A 10,035-nucleotide genomic window follows, 5' to 3' on the forward strand; every position below is an offset into this window, starting at 1 on the left:
GAACATAAGAGACTTCTTTCAAAAACATTGAAAATAATAGTGGTACATTTCAAAATTAACCTCTTAATTTCCCCAAAAAAACAAAAAAAAAAAAGGAGAAGAAAGACAAATGTAGAGTAATAATGTGGCTTCTAACTTACTAGCAACTACAGATGATATACTGTCAGTCTTAGATTTTTAAACAAGGTGTTGAATTAGCTGAGCTGTTCAAAAGATGAGAATATTACTGACCTCTAAAGGTCATGTGGAGAACAGGAGGACCCTTGAGGACTAAGAAATTCCAGACATTCCCTGTCCGGGGACTTCCTGTCCCGTCAGACAGTCTGTGTGCCACAGGGGTAAGAGAAAGAGAGAGATTCTTAATGAAAATGAGCATACATGTGTCTATGTGCACAAATATGTGTTTGTATTCTGCTTCCACTTAGCAGAATCTTCATCCTCAGACTCATGTGTCTTCAACAATGCAGGAAGAAATTGAAGCCCTGGTGACACTGTGGTGCCGTAAAAACTGAATTTGCATACAATGTTCCTGTCGAACAGTAAAGTGAAAGATTCAGGTACATAGTAGACACACTTCGCATTTTTAGCAAGACAGAATCAATTTCCAAGCCACGTGAAGAAAGCAATATCTGATCCATTCCTTCATTTTAAATGAATATCATTGTTTCATTGTATCTTATCATCAGACAGAACCATTTCAAAATTTTGAACCAAACCATAAATGTGTTTCTCTGAATGTCATTTATAGCATTTGCATTACTGATTTTAAAGTGGCTATTTTACAGTAATTCACTTTTAATATAACCTTGGTTGGGAAAATCTGTTTTAAAAATATTAGACAACAATTATTTGACTCTTGTTGTTGCATTCTTGAAGAACAAAAAAGGGTGAATAAAATAAAACTAAAACTGTCAAATCTTGCCAGGCTGAAATGCAAGGCGAGAAGCATTTCATGTGGGTGGTTGAGAAGGCTTTGAGAAACACTTTTCTTCTGGGCCTTTAAGATCTGAGGAAAATTGTCAAATTATTTCTCAAATGTCTTTACCATCTTCTGCTTTTTTCATCACTGGTCAAAAGGTCCCAGAGAGGAGAGAAAGAAATCTGTCAGCTATCATTCGGCTAATGAAGGCTGAGGTCTTTTCCTTTCTCGTTACTGTGCGCGCAATCAGAGTTTACACTCATACTGGAAAACCTGTTACCAGTAAAGCCATCCAAGATTTAAAGAAAGGTAGCAATTAAATGCAACTCCAGCATAGTGTGCTCTGCAGTGACATGTTTCTGCATACTCTGGAATTTTCCCATGATGCTGAAACACAAATCAATCATGCAACACTATGAGTAACATCTCAATAAGAGTCACGAATAGAATGAAACTAAAGAGAAAGACGATCTACAGACTCTCATTAAAAAGAATCAACAACAGGATGTTTTTACGCAGCGGACAGGAAAAGCTACACATTACTGAGATGTTTTACAGTATCATTATCCCACTCAGTGCAACGTGCATTCATTAAGGTAAATTCAATTACTGGAGTATGTGGTCCAGCTTCCAGTGTTAAAGTGATAGTGATAGTGAATTAGGTTGAGGTGAAATAGTTTCAGGTTAGTGAATTTATTTGTTTGTTTTGTTTTATTATTGTTGTTTTCTTTTTTGCAGTAAGTACCTTCTACCTGCAGAGGTCAGGCCTCACTGCACTATATAATGGGTGATTATGGAATCTCTTTATTGAAAAGCTTTTTAATGAGATACTTCTCCCAAAATGAGAATTCAGTCATCATTTACTCACCCTCTTGTCATTCCAAAACGGTTTGGCTTTCTTTCTTTTGTGGAACTTAAAAGAAGATGAGAAGTGTGTGTGTGTGTGTGTGTGCGTGCTTTTCTATCCAAATGGGGACTTCAGCCTGAATGCACACTGACTTATGGGTACTTGTGTCATTGTGGGGAAACAATCTTATCAATCCCTTTTTTTTTAATGAAACTGCATAAAGTTTTCTGTGATGGGTAGGTAGGGTTAGTGTAAGGGGAGAGAATGTACAGTTTGTACAGTGACCTATAAAAACCATTACGTCTATGGAGAGTCCCCACAAAGACAGCAAACCACCCAGGAGGGGACATTCTGGCGACCTTGTGCAACGTTCCCTAAACGTTCTCTATAGGTGACAAAAATCCTGAACCTTTACAGAACATTAGGGACGTTCCTAAAACGTCCTCTTTTGTTATGAAAGTGCTGCAGTTCAAGGTTCCTTATATGACAGGGGGACATAGACATAGGGCATAGGGAATAGAACGTTCCTTCATGGTCAGTGGCGGAATAAGACTCTTTGGTGCCCCTGGATACGTCAGATATTGACGTCAATCTGATGTTGGGTTCTGACGTCAACCCAACTTTTCATTTCCAACCAAAATCCAACGTTTATCCGACGTCAGATGTTGACATCAGTCTCACATTGGGTTCGGACGTCAACCCAACTTTCGGCACTGACACCTGTATAGTGTATAGTTCATATAGTGAGGCGGCAGAGGCTGAAAACACTGCGAGCGGCACGCGTGCTTCAGTGTGTGTGGTAGGCTACATGAAACCGCGCCTCTTTGTCATTCATTCACACAAAGACAAGCAGAACATGCAGGATTCATATTTAAATAGTCTTTTTGTGGTTTAATATTCACAAACACTATATCGGAATATATATCGATACAGAAATCCTGGTATCGTCACATTTTTTAAATTTCAGTACCGACTTGGGACCGATTATTGGTACTTTTGACAACCCTAGTAGAGACCTAGAGGGAACTCCCTATATGGTCCCCTAGTAGGCTGTTGTAATTGTCCTATAATGGTCCCCTAATGGCCAAATAACGTCCCCCAACCCTTAAAAGATCTCTACATCGTGACCGTCTAGGAACGTTACCAGGCAACGTGCTTGACACCAGCAACATTCTGGGAACATCAAATTTCCAAATAAAACATGGTCCCCTAAACATTCCGAGAACATCCTGAATGTTTCCTGAAGGTCCGCTAAATAACGTCCCCCAACCCTTTAAAGAAATTCACATCATGACCATCTCGGAACGTTTTGGGAACGTTACTAGGCGACATCCTTGACACCAGCTGTGACGTTCTGGGAAGGTAAAATTTCTAGTGGGGCAGATGTGTGTGTGTACCTGGTTTTCCCTACATTGACTTTATGCGAAAAAATTTTGGTCCCCATGAGGAGAACAGCTTATAAATCATATTAAATGAAGTGTTTTTAAAATGTAAAAATGCAGAAAGTTTTCTATGATGGGTAGGTTTAGGGGTAGGGGTAGGGTACCTTGTACAGTATAAAAATCATTACATTAATGGGAAGTTAGATCACAGAGTAAAAAAGTGCTTATGGTTCAGACTGTGCAGGGGCTGTACTTGTTTACGCTCTTTACTGTAATGTACGTGTTTTACAAGAACGACAGATTGAAAATGATTTTTCTTCGCATTGTAAACCTTCCTGTGGTGGGAACAAAATCGACTTTGGCAAAAAGTGGTGAGGACATGTCCAATCTGTCCCATCTGCAAATTACGCCTATGCGCAGAATAAAGCAAGTCTTAAAGGTTTAGTTTAATACGAAGGTGAGTAAATGATTTTTGAGTGTACTATCCCTTTAAGTATAATGTAATGTGTTTTGGCATGACCTATTTCTGCATTGATGTCCGTGTGTGGATGTGGGGTCACTTGGGTGATGGTTTTTGCTTTGTTTCTATAATCTGAGCACATGACGAGAGAATACACATACCCCACCAAACTACAACAGAGGAAACATTAGCACTGTTTTTCTTTGCGTATGTGTGTGCATGCAGGCAGCCTCAGAGGGAGGCAATCGCCTTTTTTCTCAGGAAATGAAGAGATGTGGGAGATTATGTTTATGTTAGTGTCCTTTAATAACACTCTGTTACAAATATCTAAGTTATGCATGTTGCTTTGTCCTATAGATTGTAATTATCCAGAAAATGACCTCTGGTCGAAACAAATAATGTGTCGTGTTTATTTTTGATAGGAGCTCCAAACCAGATTTCCAGGTGAGGTGAGGAATTTATTTCACAATGTTTACTTTATGGATCTATGAATGATTTAGTGTCGTTGCTTCTCTTTGTTCATTCAGACTGTTGAGCAAGATTCAATTCTTTGTTCATTTTCAAAGTCTGACCTGGGCTTATACTGTACCTTCAAATAGTTCATAAGAGGCACATGTGGTAAATTATCCTAATGCTCTCATTTATTACTAGTTTATCATTATGATAAATGTGAGCTGTCTGCTGGATGTCCTTTGTTTATTGGACATCATCCTGCACGATTAGCATTAAAGGTATTGCAAAGGTTATTGTATTTTCATTAAATAATATGATAATTTGCTAATTTTAAATAAATTGTTGCTCTCCTTCTGCATTTCTAAAGTGATAGTTGACCCAAGTTACTCACTCATGTCTGATTTTTTGCAACCCTATGATTCAGCGATTCTTTTATTTGTAGAAGATAACATTAGTTATTTATCAGTCCAAGCCCAAGTCCAAGTCCAAGTCCAAGTTTTGTTTTAGCATCAAATAAAAGTTTTATTCCATTTTTTTTGTACATCAAGTTAAACTAAATGAAAATGAGAAATGTTGCCTTTGCAACTAAAAATAAAATAAAATTTCAGTTTTTGGTTTTATATTTTTGGTTCAAGTTTTAGTTAACTATAATTACCCTAGTCAAAGGTGCTCTTTTCCAGATGAGAAAAGCGAATAGTGAGCACATTTTTAGAGCTTCACAGGTCCTTGTCCCCATCCAATTTCATTGTATGAGTGGTGGTGCCATGGTCACAGATTAACTGAGTTCACTGTCCAAACACTGATTTCCATATTTCCCCATGTGACGTTTCCCCCAGTCTGCCGGACAGCAGAGACAAAACACCAGCAGAGATTCATGAAGAAATGAAGAGACATTCAGGTGCATGTACACAGAAACAGATACACCCACATTCGTTCACACAAACACTCCTGTAGCTAGTGCTGTCCAAAAATGCCTCACTACACTATAAAAAACATTACTGACTGCAAATTCAAGCTGATCAAACAATACTGAAATTGCACTGAGGGAAAATACACACATGCAATGGGACACTTTCACACTGACACTCTTTACTCGCATTACTCTGATGGGCTGGGCTAACTACCACAGCAACCAGGCAGGCCCCTCCCCTGGGTGTGTGAGAAGTTTTTAAGTGGAGTGTTGGGAATGTTGTTTTGAGAGAGGCACAGAAGGCAGGAGAGTGTCTGTGAGAGTCAATCTAACCACACCATTCAAAACCATCAGCTTTGACTCCAGAATGGGTGAAGACTCCTCTCACGCCGAGCGAAGCACAGCCACCTTACCCAGGGAGGAAAGCACCCCGACGCCACCAGCTCCGGATGCTCAGGATGCTCAAGATCTCCTCGTTCCGAGCTTCAGCTCCAGCCCGGTGCCCTCCTCCCCTGTCAACACCCTTTCCCGTCTGGGCCCCAAGTCTCCCACCAGCCCCACGGCCCCTGGCAGCCAGGTCAGCGCCATCACGGTGGTGGCTCTGCTCGACAAGCTGGTGGTGATGATCGAGGCGGTGCAGGATAACCAGCGGAGGATGGAGAAGAAGCAGGCCGAGCTGGAGGGGGCTGTTAGGGTGGTGCAGGGGGACGTGACCCGGCTTACCAAGAGCCACGCGTCCACGGCCAACAGCGTGGCCAAGCTGCTGGAGCGCTCGCGCAAGACTGGTAACAACGTGAAGGAGGTGAGGGAGCGCCTGGATAAACAGAGTGGTCAGGTGAAGCGTCTGGAGGCCAACCACGCCCATCTACTGAAGAGGAACCACTTTAAGGTGGTCATCTTTCAGGTGAGCAGAATGAGACACTTTAAACTTTAAAATGTGTCTGAATATTAGGCTTTTGTACACTTGAGGAACCTTTAAAGACAAAAATAATCTAAATAAGTGGGGCTTTTTAGGCTTGAGCCTATATATATATATATATATATATATATATATATATATATATATATATATATATATATATATATATATATGACAGAGAGAGAGAGAGAGAGAGAGAGAGAGAGAGAGAATATAGTCTGAATGAGGTTTGTGTACACCTGAGGAAAACTTATAAGTTGTATAGTTAAAACTTAGAAGTTAAACTACTAATAGTAGTTGTTTATCATTATACATTTTAAAGCTATAAAGTTATACATTAACACATACTTTCTAACTCTTCCTTTACAAGAATTGTGCATTTTTTTAAGTTAAACTTCACGTAAATGTTCGATCCTTTAGAGAGTTTGCAAGGGGGTCCACACAATAATTACACAATAATTGTAAAGAAAGTTAGATTTCAGTGTTTTCTTGGGGATTTAGTTGTGTGTGACAGGAGCAGGACACGTGTGCAGTAGTGTGTCATGAATGAAACTTAAGTGCATGGGAATTCTTCCTGTGACTGCAGCTGGGATGAAATGTTGGAATTTTGTGCAGATTGCAGAGGAATGGTAATATTCGTTAGCCTCATAGCATAATTGCCTAAGTCAAGTTTTTTTAAACATAACTTAGGCAATTATGCTATGAGGCTAACGATGTGCATTAGTGTGTGAGCATTTTAAAAATGTGTTCTGTTACAGTATGCATGTGAATGAGAGTTGTCAGTAGCTGATCTTGAGCTTCCTGCAAAACTCTCACATTCTTCATCACCCATTACCATTAAGCTCAAAGGTCACTTTGTTTACAATGGGTTCATTTGTAAAAAGCCTCGCCTTACAAATAAATGTAAAACAATCTGAGATTATAAAGTCTTCTGGCTAAACCAGCCTCGTGACCTGTGCTTTAGTTTGCTACTTTGCTCTAATCTTTTGGTGAGGTGTTTTGTGTGTTCAGGTAATGCAATTTTACACACTCAGGAAGTGCTATTATACTTTATGCTGGTCGGTTAATGTAAAGGGTGCGTCGTGTTGATTTAAGCAACTGCGTGGGGCTCATGCTTTTAGAATAGTAGTTCTTATCTGATTGCCCTGGGGCGAGCCACATGCAGCTTTACATGCTGGGACAGTGATCTTTAACTTGTAGAAGCAGGTAGAGGCATTTCTTAGGGGTGTTTGAGGTCTGCTTTTCAAAATGATTTCTTGGAATCAGTTTTCCTGAGGCTAATGTTATTCAATAGCAGAATGAGCTGAATGTCAAAGCGAGAGTTTGAACCTCAATAGATATAAAAGCACATACTTTTATCTAGCTCCTTTGAGACTAATATCCTGATCCATCGTGTCAACACCTGATCATTTATGTAAAATGGTTTTAATTTTTGGACAAAACACTGAGGTGAACAGATTTTTAGACTTAGCATGCTAATTCAAAAATGATTAAGGAAAACAGGAACTTTTCAGGATATTTCTTTTAATAAGCTCTTGAATAATCCAGCTGTCAGAGAGGAAGCCCATGAGGCTAAACAGTGTGACTAATGGTTGATCCCAAGTCTTAACCGTTCCCTTTGCGATCGCTGGCAGCAGGTGATTTTCTAAAGTGATAATCAGCCTGTATTCAGCCTGTTAAAACACTTTGGCATGAGTGCAGGCTTGCAGAAAGTTTGCTGCAGGAGATTGTAATATCTACTTTGGGATAGTTGGAAGATGAAAAGAAGAGCTTTGCAAGACACACGCACACATTCACTGGACTAGCACTTCGGTTGTGTTTGTTTGTTTGAGTGTACTGAAATACACTACCATGTTTTTTTATAGAAATTTTAGCAAGGAGACATTAAATTGATCAAAGATTACAGTAAAGGGAGTTGTAATGTTACAAAATATGTCTATTTTAAAATAAATATGTAATGTAATGTAATGTATCACGGTTAGCACAAAAATAATAAGCAGTATTAAAATGTTTCTTTAGCAATAAATCAGCATATTAGAGTGATTTCTGAAGGATCACGTGACACTGACTGGAGGAATGATGCTGAAAATCCAGCTTTGCCATCACAGGAATAAATTAACATTTTAAAATATATTAATATAGAAAACAATCTTAAATTGTAATAATATTTCACAATATTTGACTGTTTTTACTGCATTTTTGATCAAGATCTTTCTTATCTTAAACTTATCTCACAATTGCCTTTTTTATTTCATTCAGCTGACTTTAGTTCTAGGGTATTTTTGGTCAAAACACACTTTCCCATGTGGTAAAATGCCTCAAAGAGTGACAGAACAGCACAGGCATGTACTTTCCCTTCTTGTTTGGGACACTGACACATGTTTGGCATTATAGCAGGTGATGTTTCACATTTGTTGCACATGTGTCAAGACAAATATGATGTGATAATGATCTTTCATTCACTGACTCTTTTAAATCAAGACGTTTCTCTTCTTTTTGTTTTCTGTTTTTTTTGCTAGTGGAAAGTGATGTGCATGTCCGTATACCGTACAGGCCATTAAAACAATGGTGTATTGTTCTGTGGAGCGACCACCCCTTTTACACTCTATTGAAAGTAAACACAGAATACAAACACGTGGAGGAACCACTGTCTCAGAAGTTTGCTTTGGAAGAGCACTGTTGCTCTTTGGTCGCGCATTTGCTTGTTTTGTTTAATTTTTTGGCATCTTGACGAGGCTCACCCTGCCTGTGTGGTAATTATAAATGTTCTGTGCGCTGTGTAAAGGCATTTGGAGATGGAAGGTGTGGTTTGAACACACAAGGGCCCTCCGAAAGAAAGAAAGAAAGAAAGAAAGAAAGAAAGAAAGAAAGAAAGAAAGAAAGAAAGAAAGAAAGAAAGAAAGAAAGAAAGAAAGAAAGAAAGAAAGAAAGAAAGAAAGAAAGAAAGAAAGAAAGAAAGAAAGAAAGAAAGAACTTCAGTAAACACACTGAGTTTGGCACTGAAAATGCATGTGTGTGGGAGAGAAAGTCCGGTCAACTACCTCGTCTCCATTAACAAGCACTAATGATCTGCAGTAATTACTGCCCATTTAAAGCTCTGTTTGTTTATGTTTAATGCATCACTGCTCTTTCTGTGTTCTCAGGAATACGTGAGTGTTGAATCTTAAAAAATGTGGTTCTACGTGCTGAAGCTCTTCACTGAAGCAGCTACGGCCTTTTTGTGTTTGTGGTTGCCAGTTCTTGTGAAAGGATCATAAAATGTGTTCACGGCAATAATCTAGACAACTGCTGAGAACTTTAGTTTTTTGTATTAATATAAGATATAAATATCAGTTCTGAATGTGCGTTTTCCATGACGTCTAGAAGAAGAACTCTTTCTATACTTATAAGGGATAACATGCACCTTCAACGTCTTTACGAAGGCGTGCAAAGTTTGGCAAGCTGCATGACTGATGGCAAACATGAGGATTTTATGGATAGTTATAAAACATGTTTTATTGCTTTTATGTTTTTGAAGGAAGGAAAGATTTGGCTGAGATGTTTCTGCAGTGGGCGTTCACAAAACCATTTGACAACTGTCATTTTTTACACCTTTGTAGTCACTCCGATTCCCCTCAAGTTCACCCTCTGAAATCCTGTTGAATATTGTTAGGGTTTATTTTGGCCCAGAGGTGCCATAGAACGCCTAGGATGATGTAAGTCTGCTTGAGATCCAAGCAATGCCACGTATGATTGACCAAGGCAATCCATCGGCATTTGTTTAATTGCGCATAACATAGATGTTTAATCCACAAGATCAGGATCTTCAGTGAAAGGTAAAACAAATATGAGTGTGCAAATGTGAATTGTGGGAAAGTGACAGTCTTTCAGTGTGGGAGAAGGGAAACAACACGATAGCCAGTGTTTACAGGCCCTCCCATAACGAGAAAGAGCTTTTTATAGTGACAGAGCAGATTCTGATGATCAAAACATCCAGTCTGATAATTCTGCACAATAACACTTGGTTATACAACAAAACACATTCTTTCATCAATCAAAAGCATGATTTCCTTAAAGATTTGTATCCATTTCATGCAGCGGATGCACACAGCACAGCACACAACAAAGAGCATTCATCTGAATTTGATTGTGTTGATCTGATCTCA

At 39.0% G+C, this 10,035-nt stretch overlaps 1 protein-coding gene across 1 annotated transcript in view; it reads left to right on the plus strand.

Annotated features, from left to right (window-relative positions):
• Positions 1–5,258: 5,258 nt before the first annotated feature.
• cavin2a (caveolae associated protein 2a) overlaps positions 5,259–10,035 on the plus strand; it is a 15,571-nt gene continuing 10,794 nt past the window's right edge. The window contains exon 1 of the mRNA XM_081367456.1: positions 5,259–5,875. Coding sequence (XP_081223582.1) covers positions 5,339–5,875 — 537 coding nt within the window. The 5' untranslated portion in view covers positions 5,259–5,338. The remainder of the gene's footprint in view (positions 5,876–10,035) is intronic.

Source organism: Scardinius erythrophthalmus (assembly GCF_964197995.2).
Source record: "Scardinius erythrophthalmus genome assembly, chromosome: 6".
Lineage (NCBI taxonomy): Eukaryota > Metazoa > Chordata > Actinopteri > Cypriniformes > Leuciscidae > Scardinius > Scardinius erythrophthalmus.